Source organism: Aulonocara sp. 'chitande type north' Nkhata Bay, linkage group LG5 (assembly GCF_057382095.1).
Source record: "Aulonocara sp. 'chitande type north' Nkhata Bay isolate Kocher_YH1m ecotype deep benthic linkage group LG5, A_spYH_male_GT1.1, whole genome shotgun sequence".
In the NCBI taxonomy this organism is placed as follows: domain Eukaryota; kingdom Metazoa; phylum Chordata; class Actinopteri; order Cichliformes; family Cichlidae; genus Aulonocara; species Aulonocara sp. 'chitande type north' Nkhata Bay.
Window position 1 is genome coordinate 48,375,114 of NC_141348.1, and position 25,050 is coordinate 48,400,163.

At 44.4% G+C, this 25,050-nt stretch overlaps 1 protein-coding gene across 1 annotated transcript in view; it reads left to right on the forward strand.

The window, feature by feature from the left end:
* The window catches only part of LOC147331607 (butyrophilin-like protein 2), a 90,397-nt gene that overhangs the window by 48,116 nt on the left and 17,231 nt on the right, over window positions 1–25,050 (forward strand). Inside the window, exons 6-8 of the mRNA XM_086294028.1 lie at window positions 447–469; window positions 5,596–5,609; window positions 18,688–19,017. Of these exons, the coding sequence (XP_086150154.1) occupies window positions 447–469; window positions 5,596–5,609; window positions 18,688–19,017 (367 nt within the window). The remainder of the gene's footprint in view (window positions 1–446; window positions 470–5,595; window positions 5,610–18,687; window positions 19,018–25,050) is intronic.

The window sequence follows — 25,050 nt, forward strand, 5'->3', positions numbered from 1 at the left end:
GAGGGAGTCCGCCACCGGCAGGGGAAGTGGTGGTGGGTGGAGATAGGCCTCCAAACCTTGGAGGGCCTGAGGTGTCCCCAGAGAGGTGGCGTCTGATACCCAACCTGACATATAGACACAGACATACAGGCACACACAGATACAAACATCCATTCCCACCCTCATGCTCTCATATGCACTTACTCCACACTCAACCAACGTGGAGACAGACATAAAGAGACGCTGTACACACAATCACACTCCCCAAGCGTACTCTACAAACCGGGTCTAGGTACCCTTGCCCCTGGAGGGGGGAATTGCACCCAGACCCAGGTGGTGTTACCCAACATTCCACAGGCCACAATTGACAATCTGATAGACTCCATGCGACGATGTGTTGCACTGCATGAGGCAAATGGTGGTCACACCAGATACTGACCGGTTCTGGGTCCCCAGACCCCCAATAGCACAAAAAACTGCACATTCCAGGGTGGCCTTTTGTTGTGGGCAGTCTGAGGTACACCTGTGCACTACTCATGATGTCAGATCAGCATCCTGATGTGGCACACCTGTGAGGTGGGATGGATTATCTCAATATGGCAGATGTGCCCACTACCACACATTTGGACTGATTTGTGACCACTGTTTGGGAGGGATGGTTATATTGTGTATCTGGAATGAATTTTAGGTCTCTACGTCCATCCCATGGGGAATGGGAGCAGTAACAAAGGTGTTGCGTTTATATTTTTGTTGAGTGTATGTTACAAAAAGCGGAAATGCAGTATGTTCCGTGATCCAACGAGATCAAATAAAAAACCTGAATAGGATCACAAAACCCCATGTGTCAGTTGCAAAAACGACAAGTACACAATGGAACCAATTAGGTGACATCCTGCAAAAAGTAGAAAATGATAAATATACGCCTACGGAAGAAGAGGGTTGGGCACAGGGTAAGAGAACAGGGTGCATGAGATACACACTAGGCTGGGTGATAAAAACTACACCCAACACTCATTTGTACGACAGTACGCAAAAATGAGAAATTCTCTCATTAGAAGAAGAGCCAGCACTTAAAAGTTTACCTTCTACACTGTGGTCGGATGGTCCAACTGATGTGGGATTAATAAAAAACGCGGATTCGGTAAAAGTACAGACTATTTCATCCCACAGGCCCATTAAATCACAGTATCCCTTATCTAAGGAAGCAATAGAAGGGATCAAGCCAGTGATAAAAGATATGGAAAAAGCAGGAATTCTAATAAAAACTAATTCTGCTACCTGCAATACTCCAATCTTCCCAGTTAAGAAAGCTAACACTGGAAAGTATCGTTTGGTACATGATCTGCGAGCAATAAATGAAATTACTGAAATGATACCACCGGTAGTCGCAAATCCTCACACTATACTAAATCAAGTCACTCCAAGAACAATGGTTCTCAGTGATAGACTTATCAAACGCCTTTTTCTCAGTGCCTTTACATCCAGATGCGCGACATCTGTTTGGCTTCACATTTGAGGGACAGAGGTACACCTATACTAGGTTACCTCAGGGGTTTCAAAACAGCCCTACTCTCTACACTGCAAAAAACGATTTTCAAGAAAGTAAAAAAAACCTTGTTTATGGACATTTTTTCTTATTTTTTGCCTAAAAAGAAAATATATTCTTAACAAGCAAGTTTTGGACAAGAAAATAAAGCTTATTCTAGGAAAATATGTCTAACTTTTCCTTAAAAGGATATTTCAGCTCATCTTGAGCTTTATTTACCAGTTACAAGGCATGACAATGGTTTGGTTGAATTTCCAGAATAAAAATAAGATTATTTTTCTCATTTCAAGAGTAAGGGCAGTTAAACAGCTGCTCAGTTTAAGAAATGTATTTATTGACACTAAAGTTTAATATAATTGCTGTCAAGTTTGACACAATATGCAGTATATGAACAAAGGCAGGAACTAAAAGCACATGGTAAACATGAAATACAGGCCCATTTGAAAAACAGAAACAGCACAACTCATTCACTTTAGGCCATGTCAAACAGAATAATAGATCAGCATCAGTATATCTATACTATGGCAATGCTAAAATCGCATTCAACTGTCAGAATTTATAGGAAAACAACAACTTCATTTTAAAAATTGTCACAAAACTGTCCAAAACAATAACCTGAAAATACAGTTCATGCATGTAAAGCAGTGTACCTTTTATAAAACATATGTTGAGCTCACGTGTAGTCCAATTACATCACCCAGGTAATATTTCATGACCGCACATGTCATATCTTTGTGTGTGAAACTGTAATATGGAATGGAATCTCATATCATATCATTGCTGGCTGGCTTTCCACCACTGAATCAGTCCTGTATGCCCACATGTTACTCAGATTTCTGTTCACTGCTGATGAGGGTTCCCTCCTAGAACTGCAATTGATATATATGCTGAAGCTTTAAAGAAATCAATGATGTCCTGCCCTCTGCCAGAAGAAGGACAGTTTCTACTTTATGTAGATGATATTTTAGTGACTGGCCACACAGAGGAAGGGTGTAAACAGAATACTATGGCTGTGCTGCGTCACCTGGCAGAGCAAGGCCACAAAGTGTCTCTGAATAAACTCCAATTATGGAGACCTGAAGTAACATATTTAGGTCATACCCTCTCAGGTGAAGGAAGGAAACTCCTAAACAAAAGAAAAGAAGCTATACAAAATGCACCACAGCCACAAACTAAGCAACAGATGATGAGTTTTCTCGGGTTATGTAATTACTGCAGGGCGTGGATTCCAGAATATGCGGCACAGGTGCAACCACTGCAAAACCTAATTTATGGAAAAAATCTCGTTTTAAAAGATAAAATACAGTGGACACCAGAGGCAGAAGGAGCATTTAATAAATTAAAAGTCATGCTCCAAACAAACGTTGTGCTTGCATTACCAGATTATGACAAAACATTCTACTTAAACGTAGACGGAACACAGGGATACATGAAAGCAGTATTGACACAATCATTTGGAGAAAAACAAAGGCCACTAGCTTTTTATTCAAGCAAACTCGATTCAGTGGCCTCGGGAATGCCAACCTGTGTACAAGCGTGTGCAGCAGCTGCAGAGGCAGTGCAAAAATCTGCCGACATAGTTTTGGGACACACTCTGACTGTTAGAGTACCGCATGCAGTAACTTCTATACTGCTACAAGCACATTTGCCTTTCTTAACACACGCGAGACAACTCTCTTATGTTGGCATATTGCTTTCACAATCCCATATCAACATAGTGAGATGTGGACCTTTAAATCCTAGCACATTGTTGCCAGCACCCACAGAGGGAAAAACACATCGCTGCGTGGAAAAATTAGAAGAAGAAACTAAACCACGTGCTGACATTTACAGTACACCACAAGAAAGTTTCATTGACATTTTTGTTGATAGTTCAGCATCAAAAAATGCACTAGGGCGTAACTGTGTAGGATATGCAGTAACTACATCAGACACTATAGTGGAAGCAAGAGCTTTGCCACACACGCATTCAGCTCAGAGTGCAGAACTAATTGCAGTAATCAGAGCATGTGAGATACATGAAGGTAAGGATATTAATATCCACACAGACAGCCAGTATGTATTTGCAGCAGTTCACCACTTTGCAAAAATATGGGATAACAGAGGAATGGTTACCTCCTCTGGAAACCCAGTTCAGCACGCCGATTTGCTAAAGCGACTGTTACAGACAGTCCAACTACCGCGACATTTAGCAATTTGTAAATGTGCAGCACATCAGAAAGATGAATCTGACATTACGAAGGGAAACAATTTCGCCGATAAAGCTGCAAAAGCAGCAGCCCTGACAACTACAATTTTATTAGCCACTCATGAAAATCATACCATTCCGATATCTGTACTGCAGGACGAACAAAAAGCAGCACCATCAAAGGAACAAAAGCAATGGCTAAAGTATGGCGCAGTACTAGATATTGATGGTATAATGAAAATTGCAGGAAAACCCATTCTTCCTAAATCGTTACACAAGACAGCCGCTCTAGTGAGCCATGGTTTAAGTCATGTCTCAACAGGAGGAATGACCTTTATAATAACCCAACAATTTCATGCTATAAATTTTGAAACTTCAGCAAAAGAATATGTGAGAACATGTATGACCTGCCAAAAACATAATACCCAAGGTAATTTAAGACCAAAAAGAGGACATTTTCCTACACCACCTCATCCATTTCATACAATTCACATGGATTTTATTGAATTGAATGAGTGTCAGGGCTCAAAATATGCTCTAGTAGTTATAGATGTATTCTCAAAATGGCCGGAAATATACCCAGTGAAAAAAGCAGACGCAGTCTCAGTTGCAAAGTGTCTATGCAATCATTTCATTCCAACATATGGAATTCCTACTCTGATAAGATCAGATAATGGAACCCATTTTGTAAATGATGTGATCAGCAAAGTATCTGAAGCATTAGGTTTCAGTTTGAAACATCATTGTGCCTACCATCCACAGAGTGCAGGATTAGTGGAGAGAACAAATGGCACAATAAAACAAAGGCTCAGGAAAATAATGGAAGAAACTGGCAGACCATGGCCAGAATGTTTGGGCCTGGTCAAGATGTGGATGAGAATAACACAAGGAAGCAACAAGCTGTCCCCATTTGAGATTATACATGGGAGACCTTTTCCGCTACCAGTTACTAGCGAGCCACTAGATAAATCGATTCGTGAAACCACTCTGGCAGAATGGATGACTCAATTGTTGACAAACAGAGAAGTTGTGTTGAATAATAAACTGCCACCAGACTCTCTTTCACCTATTTCTTGCAGGTTGAAGCCAGGTGATTGGATCCTTGTTCGAGTACTCCAAAGGAAAAATTGGAGCTCGCCACGGTGGGAGGGGCCATTTCAAGTGCTTCTGACCACTCCAACTGCCTGCAAAATAGCGGAGAGACCCTCCTGGATACATCAGAGCCACTGCAAAAAGGTTGAGGTCCCAGGAAACCCCGACACCCCCAAGACAGCACAGTAGAGAAATCTCACACGTGGTTGTTCCAGTGGTGAGGGGGGAGTGCTGATTGAGCCCCCGTAGGGTAAGCTCGCACTTCAACCTCCAGCCTCTGATCAACTCTAGGGCAACCAAGTGTGAGGTGTGACGGATCTGTGTGCAACCATGGGGAGGTGGACCCTCCTGGTTACCTTGACTACGATGCTCACCCTTACAGGACTTCAGCTGACCTCAACAGCAGCTGAACCAGGAGGCAGGCAGAAGAGATGGACACACGACAACTCTCACCTAAGGGACATGACGCAAGATCACATTCATCCGTGGATGAACAATGCCTGGTACCGTTATATCCACGACAGAACAAAGGCAGAATCGGCAAATACAGACTGTTATGTCTATTCTCATATGCCCAGCACGTCGACACACCCCACATTATATGGCGAATATATGAACAACACTCAAGCAAAGTGTGCAGCCAGCTTTGCTGGCATTGGATTCCAACACAGCCAAATCACCATCGACAATAAAATCTCACACGCTGTTGGACTTAGTAATGGAACATGTGATCAACTCTTTTGGATCGACTTCAATGTGACAAATCGGAATATCTCTATCCATTTCCCAGTGTTCCTGGACCAAGTGCCAGGAAAGAACCACTCCATGTGTTACCAGCAAGAGAAAGGTAACAGACCCCTTGGAGACACCACAAACTGTGTCCAAACTGCAGGCCATGGAGCACCTGTGAATATGAGTGGACCCTCTAACGGCACATACTGGGTGCAAGGAATGGCCTGGTTATGTGGACAACGGGCATATTTCATACTGCCCCCAGACTGGACAGGAACATGTGCTCCTATATTCCTGTCAGACCACACCTTCAGGATGACTGCAGTGAACACCACTTCTACAGTACGCCGGAAAAGAAGATTAGTGATTCCTAAACTTCAAGCACATGACCCGATATGGGGAGGCGACGTGCCCAAGGAATTCAAGTTATGGACTACTGGACAGAAAGTACTCCATTCATTGTTCCCCTGGGTGGGAGCTGGAAAAAACATGCTGAGAATTGAAACTCTGGATTACCGGTTTGGACTTTTCCTGAACGCTTCATGTAAGATCAACGAACAGCAGAACCAGGAAATTGATGCATTACGGATTACAGCGATGCAACATCAAGTAGCTCTGGACATGATATTAGCAGAGAAAGGGGGACTTTGCGTCCTTTTTAATAAAACATGCTGCACTTACATACCAGACGACGTACATTCATCAAACATGACTGACGCCCTGAATGTTTTGAGACAGATCCAGCAGGCTCAAAATCAGGACTATGTAAGTGATACAAGTGACTGGTTCTCTTGGCTATACACTGGCTCCTGGTTACAGGTGCTAAAAAGACTACTCATCGGAGTTGGGATATTTTTATTTTTATTTTGTGTCTTTGTAACGTGTATATTGCCATGTCTAAAAATCATGATTAACCGCATAATATTTTCTACTGTTGCTGCATATACAGCCGTGACAAATGATGATGATGACTTTGGCCTGTTGGAACATGAAGACTTTGTGTGACTAATGACGATGTGACAGAAAATGTACAACAAGATGTTACAAACTGATATCTCACTTTAAAAGTCTTTTCTGACAACAGGAGGGAATGTCAATGGAAAATTGTATTTAGTAGACAGTATAATCTTTTAGTGATATAAGTTTGCATATGGTAGAATGCTGCATGTAATCATTTGTGTGTAGAAGTATATAGTTGGTGGCATATTGAAAGAATGTCTCATCCTAGGAGGTCTGTAACACTCTAGGGTGTTCACCCCCACATCCTAGGAGCATGAGAGAGGTCGTACCTTGTCTTATTGTTTTACGGTAGGATTAACGTAGCTATGTCTGTTTTAGTTTAAGTGCTTCTTTACATATAGATGAACTGTTGGATTTTCTAGACCAGCAGGTTAAGGGAAGTTGTTTATGGGGCCACACTCTGACCACACACACACACACACACACACACACACACGTACAACTCCACATTTCCAATGTGAAGAACAAACATTCACTGAAGTATAAATAAAGACCGGGGCAGTTTCTCAGCGCGAGTCCCTCAGTCTGGAGGCTGCCCTTGCTAGCAAGAAGTTCTGTGTGTTTCTCTTCTCTGAGTCTTTACTGAAGAAGTGTTTTAGAACATTTTCCTTAACAATACCGTTACCAGAAGAAAAAAAATCATCGGCCCATAAAAACGAAAAATCACCATTGGCCCACCGGGCAAATGCCCGGTATGCCTGATAGCCAGTCCAGCTATGGATATAGAGTATTGTAAGGCAAGAAATGAAGAAAAGATGGCAAAAAAAGTGGAAGGGGGACAGGAGGGGACGGTTGTATAAAATTCAAAGAAGGGTAGGAGAAATGAGAACCATAGGAAGGAACAGGAGAGAGGAAGTGGTCATATTGAGAATAAGATTTGGACATACTGGTTTGAACACTACACTATTCATGATAGGGAAACATAATACTGGAAAATGTGACTACTGTGGAGAAGAAGAAACGACAGAACATGCTATAATACACTGTCAGAAGTATCAGGTGGAGAAAAGACAACTGATCAAAAACCTCAGTAATATAAAAGTGAAACTAGATCTTATTGATTTACTACAAAAGGACTCTAGAAGTAAAAGTTATCAGCCCTTATTCCAGTTTTTAAAAGGGCTGAATTGCTTGGGAGGATTTGAGGGTTTTTTTAATTTTATTTTGTTTTGTTTGTTTTGAGTGACGTTCCGTCACAACAAGGAGACCGATGGTAGATATAGTTATTATCAGTGTTGGTCAAGTTACTTGAAAAAAGTAATCAGTAACTAATTACTGATTACTTCCCCAAAAAAGTAATCCTGTTACTTTACTGATTACTTATTTTCAAAAGTAATTAATTACTTAGTTACTTTTTAAAAACACGATTTACAACCTGAAGAGGTGATAAAGTGACAGATCTTTCAGCCCAATTCTACTTTTTCTACATAATCCATCATACAAAATGTAATCAAATGGAAAAGTCTCTTTTTAAAACTTGTTTTATTAGTTTTAATCTTTTAGCTTTATGCATCAAGCAAAAATTTAACTATATGCAACATTCTCTGACTGGAAGAAATTTATTTAACATTTAAACCTATTTTCTGCACATTCCAGCACATAAAATAATTTTTTTTGTGTTTACACTCAGTCTTTCAAATAGATGCAAGTAAAACACAGCAGAAAATAAATAAAATCAAAGACTCAGCGGTCCTGTTGCTCTATTTTCACCTGTAAAGCAGGAGTGGGGCAGGTGGACGGTGCAGGTGAGCCGCAGCGGTCAGTGGAAGAACCCCGTGAGTTTCTCTGTGAGTTTCCCATTACGTCGTAGCTACTCGGTGCTTGCTCAGAGGTTTAGGGGGTTTTTTGCTGTAAAAAGAGGTTTTCTTCCCACGCACAACGGACACTAATGTTTTTGTCAGTTTTTATGGAATCAAACTCAAAGTAAGGTCAGTACTTCCACGCTTTAAACGCTGCACCTCATACTCTCTCTGCACTCGATATATTATCCATTGTTGATCTGCACACAGCTGTTGTCAGGAGACATTCTCGCAAAAAAATCATGGTCTTAGTAACGCAGTAACACAGCGTTCCTACGGGAAAGTAACGGTAATCTAATTACCGTTTTGCAATAGTAATCCCTTACTTTATTCATTACTTGAAAAAAGTAATCGGATTACAGTAATGCGTAACACGTTACTGCCCATCTCTGGTTATTAGTGTGAGTAGGACGAAACTCGAGTAGACTACGATACTGTAACGATGGTTAAGTGTTATTGTACATGTTGGTTATCTTTGCCACTGTTGTTGTTCCTTTAAGATTCATGTTTGGTTGTGCTGCAGGAAGTAGGGAGGGTGGTGTGGAGGAAGGGGAGGGGGGACCTGGGTTCTGTGTTGTGTGGGTGCCAGGCTGAAGAGAGGTGTAGCACGAGGGCGCTCTCCCCTGAGTTAGCAACCCGCTTGCTTATGTGGCGAATAAACGGACAAACTGAGACCCAACCGTCTGGTTCTTGTGAACGTTACATTGGTGTCAGAAGTGAAGAAAGAAAAAAGAACCCCAGAACGCCCGACACCCTGTTGCTGGCGACGCTTGCCGTTACGAGACGAGGATGTTGCCGGGCAGGATTAAGAAGGAGACGGAGGAGAGGGAGGTTCGTCCGCGCTCGCCCGCCCATGGAGTGAGGGAAACGGCGCTGCGGCTGTCTGCCGAGGCTGGATTTTCTCCAGGTTTGACTAGGCTCGGGAACTGTTCGCACAGCGGCCGCGATTCCGGCGGGAAGGAGTCGACCTCGCTTGGCGCGCCGTCACGTGATGTAAACAAACATGGCGGCGCCCAGCAAGCTGCAGCGCATATAAAAACGCCTAAGTTCAGCGGCAAGACGCCATGGGAAGTGTTTATCGCACAGTTCGAGCTGTTAGCTGTTGCAGCTGGCTGGTCTGAGGAACATAAAGCTCTCCAGTTGGCTTTGTGCCTGTGTGAGGATGCAGCTGCATGCCTGCTGCTGCTAACCGAGGAGCAGAGGGGAGATTATAATGCTCTGGTCGGAGCACTTCAGAGGCGCTTCGGGCAGTATAACCAACCAGTGCTGCTGAGGTCGGAGTTCCACAACAGACGCAGATTGCCAGGTGAGCCCCTCCGCATTTTGGCCCATGAAGTCGAGTGCCTTTGCCGGAGGGCGTATGACAGCATGCCACCATCAGTGCAGGCGGAGTTAGCTCGGGACCAGTTCCTGCAGGCCCTGAGCCCTAAAGAGCTCCGTATGCAAACTCAGCTTGCTCGGCCGGCCACACTCAGTGCAGCCCTGGAGCTAGCGTTGGAGAGGGAGATGCTTGCGGGATCCTCTGGGGGCGCTGATGACGCACACGTGGTGAGGGCTGTGTCAGCACCTGTGGAACAGACGGAGACGCCAGCGGGCCTGTGCAGTTTGGTGCAGGTGGCTTCGCTGCAGTCGCCTTCCCCTCGGGCTGGCCCACACCGCCGACCGCAGAGCTGCTGGGGATGTGGACAAGTCGGACACCTCATCAGGCAGTGCCCCAAGCTTGCAGCGGTTCAGGGAAACGCCCATGGGCCCGTGTAGGCGGGAGTACATGGGCCTGGGAGAACGACATCCCCACTCCACCGCCACCCCCACCTGGTGCGGCCATCGCTGTGGGCTGGACCCAGGTTGGCGGCTTTTGCCATGCTCCAGTGACGATTGCGGGGGTGTCCTGTACGGCCCTGCTGGACACGGGGTCCAATGCAACGCTGGTCCGACCCGATGTTGTCCCACCCGGAGCTGCTGTGCAACCGACTAATGTGCAACTTAAGACTGTGACCGGTGATCTGGCCCCAATGAGAGGGAGGGGAGTGTTCCAGTTCAAGGTGGGGGACCTCGGTGTGTCTTATGCTGCCTGGGTGGCTGACGTGCAGGACGCCTGCATCCTTGGGCTGGATTTTTTACGAGCCATTGGTGGTGTACTGGACTTAGGCAAAGGCTTCCTCGCACTCCCTGATGGGAAGAAGGTGCCGCTTATTCCCCCCCCGGTCTGCACAGCATCTGCCGCGGCGTCCACCTCCACCGCAGAGACCCCTGCAGACCCGCCAGCAGAACAGCGAGCGGAGGAGGAGGAGAGGCTCTCAGCAGTGAGGAGTATCTGGTCAAAGAACTGTGAGGGGCTGACTCCACAGCAGCAAGAGAGTCTATGGCAGGTACTAAAAGAGTTTAGTGACATTTTTGCCCTGAAAGAAAGTGATGTTGGCTTGACACACTTGGTAGAGCACGTCATTGAGACCGGGGATGCCCAGCCTATTAAAGTGCGCCCCCGCCGCCTGCCCCTGGCTCATCAGGAGGCTGCAGACAGAGAGTTGTGTGAAATGATGAAGGCGGGCATCATAGAGCCATCTGATAGCCCGTGGGCCTCCGCGGTGGTGATGGTGCCTAAGAAAAAAAGTCCTAGGATGCGTTTCTGTGTGGACTACAGACCACTCAACAAAGTGACGAAGAAGGACTCTTACCCCCTTCCCAGGATTGATGAGTCTCTCGACTTAGTAGCCGGGTCCTCCTGGTTCTCCACCCTGGACCTGCGGAGTGGCTACTGGCAGGTGCCACTGTCCCCGGAATCCAGACCGAAGACAGCCTTCTGCACTAACAGGGGACTATGGCAGTTCAAAGTCCTGAGCTTTGGTCTTTGCAACGCTCCTGCGACCTTCGAGAGGCTTATGGACAGTGTGCTGGCTGGCGTCCCACGGCAACGGTGTCTGGTTTACCTGGATGATCTTCTAGTGCACGGGAGCTCCTTTGATGCTGCCCTGGATGCCCTGAGACAAGTGTTGGAGAGGGTGGCGGCTGCAGGCCTGAAGCTGCATCCCGACAAGTGCCACTTCATGAGGAGGGAGGTGGAGTTTCTGGGCCACAAGCTGGGTCGTGAGGGCATCAGCACTTTGGAGGAAAAAATTCACACCATTACCGAGTGGCCCACACCAGCAGACCAGAAACAGCTCAAAAGCTTCCTAGGACTGGCGTCTTATTACAGGAGGTTTGTGAAGGGCTTTTCCTCCATAGCCGCACCACTCTTCCACCTGCTGCAGAAGGACCGTGACTTCATCTGGACCCAGGACTGTCAGCAGGCGTTCAACACCCTCCGCAAATCGCTGACAGAGTCCCCAGTCCTCGCCCCCCCTGACCCCACCCTGCCTTTTGTCCTGGACACTGACGCAAGTAATGTGGGGCTGGGAGCTGTGTTGTCGCAGGTTGGGCCGGAAGGTGAGAAGGTGGTGGCGTACTTCAGTCGGGTCCTGAACAGGAGTGAGCGGCGCTACTGTGTCACACGACGAGAGCTGCTGGCTGTGGTGGCAGGGGTGAGACACTTTAAGTACTACCTGTGCGGCACAGCATTTGTTATCAGAACTGATCATGCTGCCCTTCAGTGGCTGATGTCTTTCAGGGAGCCAGAGGGACAGGTGGCTCGCTGGCTGGAGGAGCTCCAAGCCTTCAATTTCACTGTGGAGCACAGAGCAGGGACGCACCATTCTAACGCAGACGCCCTCTCTCGCCGCCCATGTGCTGCAGCTGGCTGCCGTTACTGTGAGAAGCGAGAGGAAATAGAGCGGGAACTCACGACAATAGACGGAGCAGCACAGCTCGCCTGCAGGGTTCTTCTGGTGGTGGATGCAGCGGAGTGGAGGGCACGGCAGGAACAAGACACAGACCTGCTGCCGGTCCTGCAGTGGCTGGAGAAGGGGGAGCAACCCCTTTGGGATGAGGTCACTGGGTTTTCCATCTGTACCAGGGGGCTATGGGCCAAGTTTGCAGCTCTCAGGCTGAAGGAGGGGGTGTTGGAGCGTGCCTGGAAGGATCCTGCCACGGGGGAGGAGAGGTGGCAGGTTGTGGTGCCAAGGTCGCTGAGGTCAGCGGTGCTGGAAGCCTGCCATGGGAGCACTGGCTCCGGCCATTTTGGGGTCTCTAAGACTCTCCGCCGCCTCCGCCAGGGCTATTACTGGGGTCAACAGCGGAGGGATGTGGAGGACTTTTGCCGCAGCTGTGATGCATGTTCCTCACACAAAGGGCCACAGGACCAGTCCCGGGCTCAGCTTCAGCAGCAACCAGCAGGGGCTCCAATGGAGCGAGTAGCTGTGGACGTCATGGGCCCATTTCCTCGCACAGACAGAGGAAACCGCTATGTTCTTGTGGCCATGGACTATTTTACCAAGTGGCCGGAAGCATACGCCATCCCAGATCAGGAGGCTGAGACTGTCGCTGATGTATTAGTGGAGGGGATGTTCAGCCGCTTTGGAACAGCAGAGACCCTCCACAGTGACCAGGGGCGTAACTTTGAGTCCAAGGTATTTGCTGCCATGTGTGAACGCCTTGGGATTAAGAAGACCCGCACCACCCCACTTCACCCCCAAAGCGATGGACTGGTGGAAAGGTTTAACAGGACGCTGGCCCAGCAGCTAGCCATCCTTACCTCAGAACACCAACGGGACTGGGACTACCATCTTCCCCTTATCCTCATGGCCTACAGGTCGGCAGTGCAAGACTCCACCCAATGTACGCCTGCCCTGCTCATGTTAGGGAGAGAGCTGAGAACTCCTGCAGAGTTGGCTTTTGGGAAGCCCCCGGACGCGCCAGAAGCACCACCAGGCCGGGACTACGCAAGGAAGCTGCAGGACCGGCTGGATTCTGCACATTCCTACGCCCGGGAGCAGCTGGCGAAGGCAGGCCTGCGCCAAAAGAGGAATTATGACATCACCACTAAGGGGAGGCACTTCCGTGCTGGGGAGCTGGTGTGGGTCTACAGCCCAAAGAGAAAGAAGGGACGGTGTCCTAAACTGGATAGCAGCTGGGTGGGGCCTTGCAGCGTCCTAGAGCGAGTGGGGGAGGTTGTTTACAGGGTGCAGTTGCCTCCTAGGGGGAGGATAGTAGCGCTGCACAGAGACCGGATGGCCCCCTACAGAGGGCAGTCCCTCCCCTCCTTTCCAGAGGGACGTGTACAGAGCGTCCATGACCCTGCTCAGAGGGGCCCCCGACCGGGGCTGCGTTCCCCTCCCTCGGACTCTTCACCCCAAAGCCCCGACGCTCCGCGCCCACCTCAGGGGCTCAGGAGGTCAAGGAGGGAACGTAGGCTACCACCCCGCCTCAGAGACTGTGTCGTTCCCTCGGGGACGAGGAAATTATTGCTGGGGGGGCAGTGTAACGATGGTTAAGTGTTATTGTACATGTTGGTTATCTTTGCCACTGTTGTTGTTCCTTTAAGATTCATGTTTGGTTGTGCTGCAGGAAGTAGGGAGGGTGGTGTGGAGGAAGGTTCTTGTGAACGTTACAATACAAAATGAAGGAAAGGTGGCAGAAGCAATGGGAGGAAGAGAAAGGGCGATGGTTTTATAAAATCCAAAGGAAAGTGGGGGAAATGAGAAGTACATGCCGAAACAGGAGAGAGGAGACGATTATATCTCGACTGAAATTCGGACACACTGGTTTAAATAGCACATTGTTTTTAATAGGTAAACATTGTACAGGGGAGTGTGACTGCAGTAGGGAACAGGAAACAATAGAACCAATGACTGTATAAAACATGGACTACACGGCAGCTCCCCAAAAGTGAAGCCAAAACGTCTCTATCGCCCCCTGGTGTCTGGCTGCAGTATAGGAGTATAGGTCGCCTCCTCCATGTTAGCGGATGGGACTGGGGTCAGACTAAGATAAATTTATTCTCCTCAGATAATTTTTTTCCAAAGATTCTTTCTTTTGTTTTCAATAGTTCTCATCACGCTGATTGATGTTCAAGGGGTCTCCTCTTCCATAAGTTTGATTCTAATTCCTACCGCGGTGATGTTAAATTGGGGTGAAACGTCATCATAACAGCTTTGACTGGCAGCTGCAGTCACGGAGAAACTTGCGTATCTCTGTTCGGGAATAGCAGAGCGTAGCATAGCGTAGGCTCTGAGAGGAGGGCCAGCGTTTACGCTACGAAAACACGACCGAGTGTTTTAACCTGACAGCCTGAGGTGTTCTTCAGTAAACTGGACTACCCGACAGAAGGACCCGAGGCCCCGCTGCACTTTTTCGGTAAGTTAAACGTGTTTGTAAGCTAATCCGTAACTACCGTCCTTAGCTCGGTCCTGAGACCTAGCTAGCTAAGATGAGCACTCGGCTGTCAGGGTTTGTTTAGCTAACCCGTGCAGGTGAATGAATTTACTAAAGAAATCAAGAGAAACGCTCCGGGCTACTCACTAATTACTGTTACTGTACTTTTATTACAAGTATTATACTGTAAAAGCAACAGGCTGCACCCTGCATCAGCTCCTGTGCAGAGCTGATTATTAAATATGTGCAAACAACAGCATGTTTTCAGTCTCTTGCCACATCTATAAAGACAGTAACTTTTTTTTTTTTTAAAAAAGCTTGTACCTTGTAGCTCCTCATTAATCAGGAACTATGGATTAACGTACTGTAGTGTACTGTAATACTGAAAAAAAATGTAAGAGAACAACTTCAGATCCTGAGTGTGTGAGGACAGAAGAATCGGCTTTATTTCAATTTTGAGGGATAAAATTTATATTTGAGTTTGATGGTTCTGTTCTCTTTGTGATTACAGGAGCTGCCCTCAGATTCAGACCTCAGTACCACCCAGTGACAGAAGACAGATCATCCAACATGTTCACATGTTAACTGCAAAATGAACTGATGAAAACAGTACAAAGGTTAAAGTACCACATGTGCTGCAGTGAAAGCTGCAGCTTTATTGATAAAGTTAAACACAAAAAAAAAAACAAAAGGATTAATCACCCCTGTAACTGTGTCACTGTATATCAGCATTAACAGGACCTCAGTTTGGTGTTTCACAAAGCTGCTGATCTCAGACCTGCACAGCTTCCGTTTTAAACACTTGATGTACTCAGCTGCATGAAGAGCACGTTTGAGTTTCTCTAACACAATTAAATAAAACCTGATGAAGGTCAAAGGTCGTTACTTGTATGTTGAACTACAAACTTGTCATCTGGAATTCTTTCACAGTTTTTTGCACATAGTGTGTTATTTACCATAAAGTGATGCAGAGTTATTCATACCAGAGTAACCAAAGAGGATCATATATTTTTAAATATATAACTTTCTACAGGACTGAATATAATATCTTTATGTAAAAGTCTGGAGCCTCTGGGGAGTATCCAAGTATTTATAACATTACACAAATCAAAGGTCTCCATCACAGTATTCATGAAATGCTGGGTTTATCCATCTTCTGGGGCGGGCCTACGGAGGAGTGCTGAAGATTTCCCTGTGAGGGAGCTGCTGGTGAAGATCATGAGTCCTGCTTGATCAATGCGATGAGCTTCAGTGTTCCTGGTGTTTCTTAAATGAAGCCTCTTTCAGTGGGTCAACAGAACTTCTGGCACAGGACAGCTGTGATGCTAATTGTCAGAGGTATGATATTGAAAGGAGACAACTGATCAAAAAGCTGGACGATATGGAAGTGAAGTTGGACTTGATTGATTTGTTTTGCACGACCTCTCTAAGTGAAAGTTATCGGGCTGTATTTTGGTTTTTAAGGCAGACCCATTTGTTCGGGAGAATTTGAATTTTTTTTTTTTTGTCATTTCGGTTCACACTCCACACCAGTTGGTGGCGGTAATGTACCATTTTGCTGTTTGCCAACCGCCAGTAAACCCTATACAGAAGAAGGAGTGAGGTTCCTGTCCACACTCCACACCAGTTGATGGCGGTAACGCACCATTCAGTTGCCAACTTCCAATAACATTTAGAAGAAGAAGAATGAAATTCAAATTCAAACTACAGGCAGCGGTCTGCAGGAAAAACGCAGTTCGAAGTTTGTAATGTGACAGGTGAGAGTGAAAGAAATTTATTTAAAGGTTTGGACATAAAATGGATTAAAGATCGAAGCTGTGATTGGAGATTATCGACTATAATGTGGACAACATACCGGTAAGGAGGTTTATTAGGGTTAGGGTGATAGCTGCTAGTGAAAGAAACCAAGTCTTATTAAGGTCATGTAGATAACATGTTGCGTGATTATTTAAGACCTTGTATGTGAGGAGCAGGATTTTGAATTCGATTCTGGATTTAAAAGGAAGCCCAAACAGGAGAAATCTGCTCTCTCTTTCTAGTCCCTGTCAGGACTCTTGCTGCAGCATTTTGGATTAGCTGAAGGCTTTCAGGGAGTTTTTAGGACATGCTTTTTTTACTCTTGACATCTGGTAAGAGATTCAGATCCATAAAAAAACACCAAATGATTCCTAAACAACTTTTACCCACCAGCTATGACCACACTGGACTCAAATACAAGGATGTGTTTTTAATGTGAATATTTATTACTTTTTACTTATTACTTTTAATAATTTATTTTAGATTTTCTATTATGTACAATATTTATCAATTCCACTTTCTTATTATTAACCTTGTGTGTATTTGTATTCGTTTGTTGTATTATATTATTAGGCATGGGGCCGTATCCGGACAGTGCACCATTATTTTGTTGTACAATCTTGTATAATGACAAAAAGCTATCTTGTCTTATTTTATCACATCTTATACTGAGTTGTGAGGAAGAAAATGCATTTTAATATGTGTTTTAATTACACGGTTTATATAATGTTTCAGAAAGCTATTTGACGTTTGCAGTTTACTGTTAGCTTGTCGCTTCTGCCCCTACGCCCCCTTCCGCTTCCGAAAAAATCGACGGCTTGTATTTAGCCTGAAAACTAAGACAGAGGTTACCTTCTGTAGCATTGGTGTTTACCCTTTTTCTATAGATACAGAAAATGCTAAACATGTTTTCTTCAACAGAGGTTCTTTGGTTGTATCTCAGCCTTCTGATTGCCTATGCATCAGCTGGAAGTGAACCCGGTAAGAATGCTAATGCTTATTTTTAGAGTACAGGTAGACGTTAGTAGTTAGCCTGTAATGCTACTTAGCTTGTAGCATGCAATCAGTTTTTGTGTTTTACTGAACCAAAAATCTTCATCTCATTCACGTACATACTGTGTGTGTAGCTTCTAAACTGGCTACGAAATATTTTAAAGAGGGGAGTCCTTACTAATCCTTCTTACTTAGGTTACAACATAACTAAGGTTTAAAATGGTGGCGCACACTGTTGCAGCGGCCCACTGCTCTCCATCTCAGTGCTTTATATATTTATTTGGCTCGTACATCTTGCATCTTTCTTATTTGTTTGTGCACTGTCAGTACTGCAAACATTCGCTACACCCACCAGGACCTTATAGACAGCACCAACCATCTGTTTCGAGTGTCTTCCATCGCACGCATAACATCGCAGATTACATAGCGCCACAACCGGGCTCTCCGTGGATTGTTGTCGGGTCTAGGAGGCGACGCAGACGGGGGAAGGAGAGGAAGCAAAGGCGGGGCCGCAGGTCCGCCGTTATGCTAAGGCTAAGAAGACGACCACACAAGGAACCTCTACCGAGCCCTATACGAATGTCTTGGAAACACAACTCGCGGGAAATCGCTATGTTCGTGACTGCTGTACCTTGATTATCACCGGGAATACCCTAAAAGACTGGCACCTGTAATTGCAGCAAAAGGTGGTTCTACAAAGTATTGACTCAGGGGGCTGAATAATGACGCACACCCCACGTTTCAGTTATTTATTTGTAAAAAAAAAAAAAAAAATGTTTGGGATCATGTATGATTTTCGTTCCACTTCTCATGTGTACACCACTTTGTGTTGGTCTTTCACGTGGAATTCCAATAAAGTTGATTCATGTTTGTGGCTGTAATGTGACAAAATGTGGAAAAGTTCAAGGGGGCGGAATACTTTTGCAAGCCACTGTACATGTAATCTGGTGTTTCAGAGCAATGGAAAAGCATTAAGATAAGATAAACCTTTGTTAGGCCTACATATGGGAAATGTTTTGGTCACGGCAGAAAGTACAAGTTAAGAGTAGTGAAAAGGAAAAACAAAAAAAAGAAGAAGAAAAGAATGGAATAACATACTATAGAATACAATATTTGGGATATTGGGAAGAGTACACTTGTTACTATTTCACACCAGGGAGAAAAGTTACCATTGTGTATTGGGTGTGTCTGTGTGTGTGTCTGCATGTGTGCGGTCATCTGCAGCAACCATTGCTCACTATTCACCTCTGTTTCCCATCATGATTAAAGTATGTTTTGTCCTTCAGGTTCAGGAGCCAAAGTGGTTGTATCAGAAGGAAGTGACGCCATCCTTCTCTGCTCACTCAGCTCCAAGGAGAGTATTGCAAAGGAGCTGTTTGACTGGAGGAAAGCAAGTCCACAAAAGCAAGAGGTGTTCATGTACGATGCTGGCACTCATTACAATAACGGCTATCCAGGTCAAGACGAACACTTCAGAGGACGGGTCTCACATTTTCCACTAGAGCTGGAGTTTGGTAACGCCTCCATCATCATCAGAAACACTAAGCCGTCTGACAGTGGAGTCTACACCTGTGATTTTCCACGTCTGCAGCCAGAACAACCATTCAGCATTAAACTTGTTGTTGGTGAGTATTTTAGTTTTGAAGCATCCTGAAAAACCCTTCTCTGAGAACTCATATTTTTAAATTATTCTTTAAATGTTGATGTTGTTTTCTTCACTCAGTTGTACAGTCATGTGGCAAAAGAAAATACAAATTCACTCCTTAAACACTATTCTGCGTTTTACATATCAGGACATAAAAAATTTTCAGCTTCATAGCGGGTATATTCAACCTGAACAAAAACACAGGGCATATTATGCGGTTCATTATAAATTTATCCAATGTTCATCAGCAAGTGTGAACACCTCTGTAAAAGTAGAAGTTTTGGGCAGTGTGTTGGAGGTTCAGCAAACAGATTTCTCCTGATGTGTTGTTAAGGACACATTTTGGAAATCAAAGATAAATGTGTATTTTTTCACAGTGGATCAAATGTATTGAAAAGAAAGTGCATCCTCTTTCAGTTATAAGGTTTTTAGGACTTGACAAAATTGCCAGATCCTTAGGAGGTATATACAACCCCAGATGAACATAAAACACAGGACATATTACACCATCTCAGTATTTGTTTCTTAAAAATTAAGCCAAAATGCAGAAACTGTATGTAGAAAACTAACTACACCCTAGGGCTGCACTGCTTGATGAATTGTCAGAGCATTACGGCTGCCGTAGTGAGGAGCTTCGCGGAGTAATGTGGGTCCAAAACTCCGTCCGCTTCAGGTCCCAAAGTCAAACGAACACTGAGAGTTGAAAAACTGTCTAAATTCTTTCATCTTTAATAAAATGATCAGCGTTGCTGCTTTACCAGGTGTAACAATTAAGTTTAACATCCAGGCATCCATGAAAACAGATTTATTAAATTCAACGAAGTTACAAGTTAACAGGAAGTTAGCTCGCTAGTTTCCACCTAAACATGACATACCATGTTCTGACTGAGAGATTTTTGAAACTAATTCAAACGTACAGCTCTGCTATCACTTCCAACATAAATGAAGACAGGAAACTAAACAGCAGTGGCGTTTGTAGGGTTACTGAAGTTGGACTACCTGGTATATAATATTGTGCTACGTCATTGCTAGCGACACAGCTATGTTAGCATAACATTAGCACAGTGAAGCTGGAGGATGAACGCCAACTTTTTTCCACTCGATGAAAGTTAACGTGACGGATTCTGGTGGTTAGGGACAAATGCAATCGCATAGCAGGATGCTATACACGGGCCAAACTTCAGTCAGGAGAACAACTGAGATAATTCATCCACAATACGAGGTTAGTCATTGATATACTGCAACAACATGAGAACAGAGCAGCTGCGAGAGAATTCAACATTAATGAATCAATGTTACGGAAGTGGAGGAAGCGCAGTTTTTGGCTTTCCCCATATTTCAAAAGTGCTTCATCTCTTTGCTGTGACTGTCGCCCAGCATAATTTGCAGATGATAATGGTTTTAGCCGCTGCGATGCTTTCGACCAAAACAGGCGCAGCTTGATGACATCATCAACATGTGCTATCACGATAGAGCAATATAGTCAAAATCTCTGTCGTTGGCCAAATTTATATCGTTTCTATCGTATATCGTTTATATCGCCCACCCCTACATGAGATCAGCTGACTTTGCACGTGCGCTGTGCACAGCGGTGGTTACGGTGTGTGTTCACAAGAAAAACACATATAAGAAAGTGGTGCACAAAAGCAGGGTAGTGACAGAACTCATGCGCATTATTGATATTTGAAGCATGTGCACATGCATGCTTATTAGCACACGGGTACTGTGGAATATATTTTTATAGCGCTCTTGCTCTCGTCCACTCCCCGCAAAAAAATTAGCAGCTGTGCGGTGTCTGTGGCATCGGTGCTCTCATCGCATGCGATGGAGTAAAAATCAAAAGCACAGCTTTATCAGACAGTTGCAGTTTAATGTTGGCTGACGAGTCTTCTGGACATGCTGACGTTGTTGAAGTCCTGCACTTTTTCCAGGCACATTATTTCTGTGACTTAACGAGGCGTGTTTTATGAGGTCTCCATCTGAAAAAGGCTTGCCATGTCTCGCGATGAGTTGGGCGACCTCACAGCTGGCTATCGGAGCCTTTTCCTTGACCTTTTGAGCACGAAAAAAAAATACTGTTTCTGACCCTGTAGGAGAGCTACCATTTGCTTTAATTTCTGCTCTTGCTCAGCACCAGTGTAGGATGCACAGGCCTGATGTTTGGTTTCATAATGACGTCGTACATTATCCTCTTTCATAACTGCCACAGTTTCAGTGCAGATCAAACAGACACGCTTCCCCTTGAGTTCTTTGAAGAAATATTCACTCTCCCATCGTGTCTGAAATTTTCTGCACTCACTTTCTACTTTTCGCTTCTTTGGTTCTGCCATGTTTAGTAACTTGGGGGTAAATTTCTTCTGTGATGTCCTTTTTGGTGGAGCAACTGCCTTGATCAACAGCAGCTCCCCCTGGCGTTAAAATTAAGAAGTGCAATATACTCAAGCAAAAGTTGAAGGGGCGGCCATATTCGATTCTATTTATAAAATTTCTTGCAGGCCAATTAAAAATTGACCACGGGCCAACTGCCGTAGTTTGGACACCCCTGCTTTAGTACATTTAAGTTTGCAGGTGTTTGCATACACACATCTTCCTGGTCTGGACTTTGATTGGGCCATTGCATCTTGATTCTTTTCTTTGTCAGTCATTCTGTTGTAGATTTGCTGCTGTGCTTGGGATCATTGTCCTGTTGATGACTCAGTTTGGTCCAAGCCAGACACATGGCTTCACATTTGGCTTTATAACACTTGTATCAGAAGTGTTCATGGTCGACTCATTGACTGCAAGGTTCTGTACTACGTAGCATGATATTGATAAGTCTGTTATTAAGACACATTAGAAACTGATAAATAAGTATTTCATTGGCTTAATATTTAAATAAAAATATTTTTACGAATTAAAATTTGCATATAGGTTTAGATTACATGTGAATTTCATATAAAGTCCACTAGGGCTGCCACGATTAGTCGACTAGTCAAGATTACGTCGACGACTAATTTAATAGTCGACGCGTCGTTTGAAGCTTTGTAAGATCACAAAAGACGCAGGAATAAGTAGAATTTAAGAGTGTAATAACGGACTGAAACAGAAGATGGCAGCACTGCATGTACAAGGATGCCAGCTGCCGTTAAACCCCGAAGAAGAAGAAGCTGTGTCTGGTATCGTACCTATGTCCAAATTCAGGAACCGCATCCTCCTGAGCCCACATTTGTAGGCCGATTACGTTACAGCGACACGACGAAGACTGTCCAAATTCAAAGACTCCGACAAATGCGTCCTTCATTTCCCAAGATTTGAAGGATGGGTCCTGCTCAGTTTCCAACAATGGCGGCAGCTAGTTAGTTTTAATATTACTCTTTAATAATTTAATATTATTCTTTCTGGGTCACAAAATAAATGTTTAACATATTTCCAGGCGAGAATGTCGCTGTGTAAACCTCAAATATCTGCTCAGTTTATCAAGACACCACATATTTTCAAAAGCGCTCCGACGTTTTCGGAGACGTCTGTTACCCACTAGCTCGAGAGCTAGCCGGGGGCAAGGTCACTAGAGCCGTGAGAACACCGGACTCCCGGCAAATCGTTTTCAAACCCACCGCCGTCTTTTGCTACTCAGGTTAAACATGATATATGAGTCACTTAGATAACTTAAAAATGTTATTGTTTGGCTTTTTTTTTTAGTATTTTAGTTTTTCCTGAGTAAATCGGTTTGGCTGAGATTAAAGTTAGTTTTTACACAGCTGAATAAACATCAACTATCATCTTGTCTTTATTTTTAGTTAGCACAGACCTTAAACACTTAAAGCTGTAAGCTAACGATAGTTATATAAGAGCAGATGCTGCTGGTGCAATAAGCTGTAGTTTTACATCCAATGGATGATGATCTGATTAGTCGACTAATCGCAAAAATAATCGCTGACTAGTCGACTATCAAAATAATCGTTTACTACCAAGTTTAGTTTTTGCCAAATGTGGTGCTGTGTGTTATGGACAAACATCACCACTTTGGTCTTGTCTGTTCAATAGACATCGTTCCACAAGTCTTGTGGTTTGTCCTAAGCTCTGCGGGCATTTTCTTTTAAGGGCATTTTTATGCCCGTGCTTTTTAGTTCATTTAAATTGCACACTTAAGGTTGTTTCTGATGTCTTTCCTCTTTAGCATTGTGTTAGCACACCTGAATGCTTCAGACCAGCAAACTGCCAAAATGTCTGCTTTTAGAATATGCTGACCATCGCTTATTAAGTGCACTTCATTAGCAACACCTGGCTGTGACTTACCCACTAAATTCCTGCTACACTTTTGTTTAGCTTGTACTGAATAAATATTGTGGTGTAATATGTTGTGGTGGTTTGTTATCTGAACTTCTGGTTATGTACACAGACCAGATGATTTTTATAATTTTTGTTATTAATTTTTGCTTATTATTTGTTATATAAGACCTTGTGATTGAAAGTGACTACATTAACTTTAACTTAATGATCCACTGTGGGGAAAAAATGTTTATTATTTGCCTTTCAGAGCGTGTTATCAGAGACCGATTTGGAGATATTCCAGGTGAGTAATAATGCTGCTGTCTATATCTTTAATTTGTGTAGATGCACATCTGTTAGCCTTAGTTTGTATAAAATATGTTTAAACTTGCAGTAAATAATTTATGTAGATATCAATGAGATCTGGCGCTCTGTCAGTAATGACAGATACGGAGAAATCTGTGCTGAACCTGACTTCAGTGTCACTGTCCATTGTTTGTGACTTTAAGTCTGACACAGCATCAGACCTTTATTTCACCTAATATGTGAATATATACAGGTTGTTGCTGAAAGGGATGTAGCGTACATAAGTTTTAGCAAATATATTGTAAACCTGAGAATTAGTATAACTGTGATGTGGATTTGAACATAGCAGTGCAGGTACTGGTGTCAGGTACATGCTGTATAGCTAAGTTATGCTGTTTATGCTCGACGTGTTGCACGCTAATTTTGACCTCGCATCATGTGTCTCACAACACAATCTTTGTGTCGTGTCAGCTGGTCATGCACTTCACGATTTTGTAACTTGGTGAGCTGTGCCATGGCCGCTGCATCTAGGTTGGGGACACAACTCAAATCAAATCACTTTTATTGTCACATCACATTACTGATACAGCAAATGTGAGTGAGATTCTTGTGTGCAAGCTTCACAAGCAACAGTGGTGTGCAAAATACAAGAAAAATAATAAACAAGCCAAATATAAAAACAGGAGTATGAGAATTATAATAAGAAATATATGCACAAATTAGGGGTGCAACAATACTCGTATCGATATTGAACCGTTCGATACAGTGCTTTCGGTTCGGTAGGCATATGTATCGAACAATACAAAATTTTAAATTTATTTTATCAATTTTTCTTCTGACGATGCTGTCTGTGTTGAGAGCTCAGTGGATCTGCGTTCGACTACTCCGCCTAGGCTGCACTGTCGAGCGCAGATCCACCGAGCGCAGCGCAAGCTAGCAAGACAGAAGCTAAGCTCGTGGCAACATGGCAAATTGAACCTCCCCCACCCTCATTCAGATCTGGCCTTTGGAACTATTTTGGTCTTCATGTGACGTATGACCCTGATGGTAAGCGCGTCATGGACAAAAGTAAAACAGTATGTCGGATGTGCCACGCAATGCTCAATTACATGGGTGGGAACTACAGCATTAGCGCAGTTAGCTCGTTAACATGTTGGCCGTCCAGCCCCACGCACGGGGCGATCCGCGGTAGCTCGTTAACGGAGATTTGTCGTGTTGTGGCGTTAACGTCATTTCAGATTAACGCTGACAGCACTAGTGGGAACACAACGAATATGACTGCACATTTACTCCGACATCATCCTCGTGCAAAGACAAGTGGAAGCAGACAAAAACAACAAGCACGCATGCTACAAACTTTACCCGAGTCATTTAGACAGCCGTTAGCACAGGATTCTCCTTATGGGGACCTGATATGTTTAATATGCTGCTGAGAATATAGCCCAGAAGAAGCGTATAG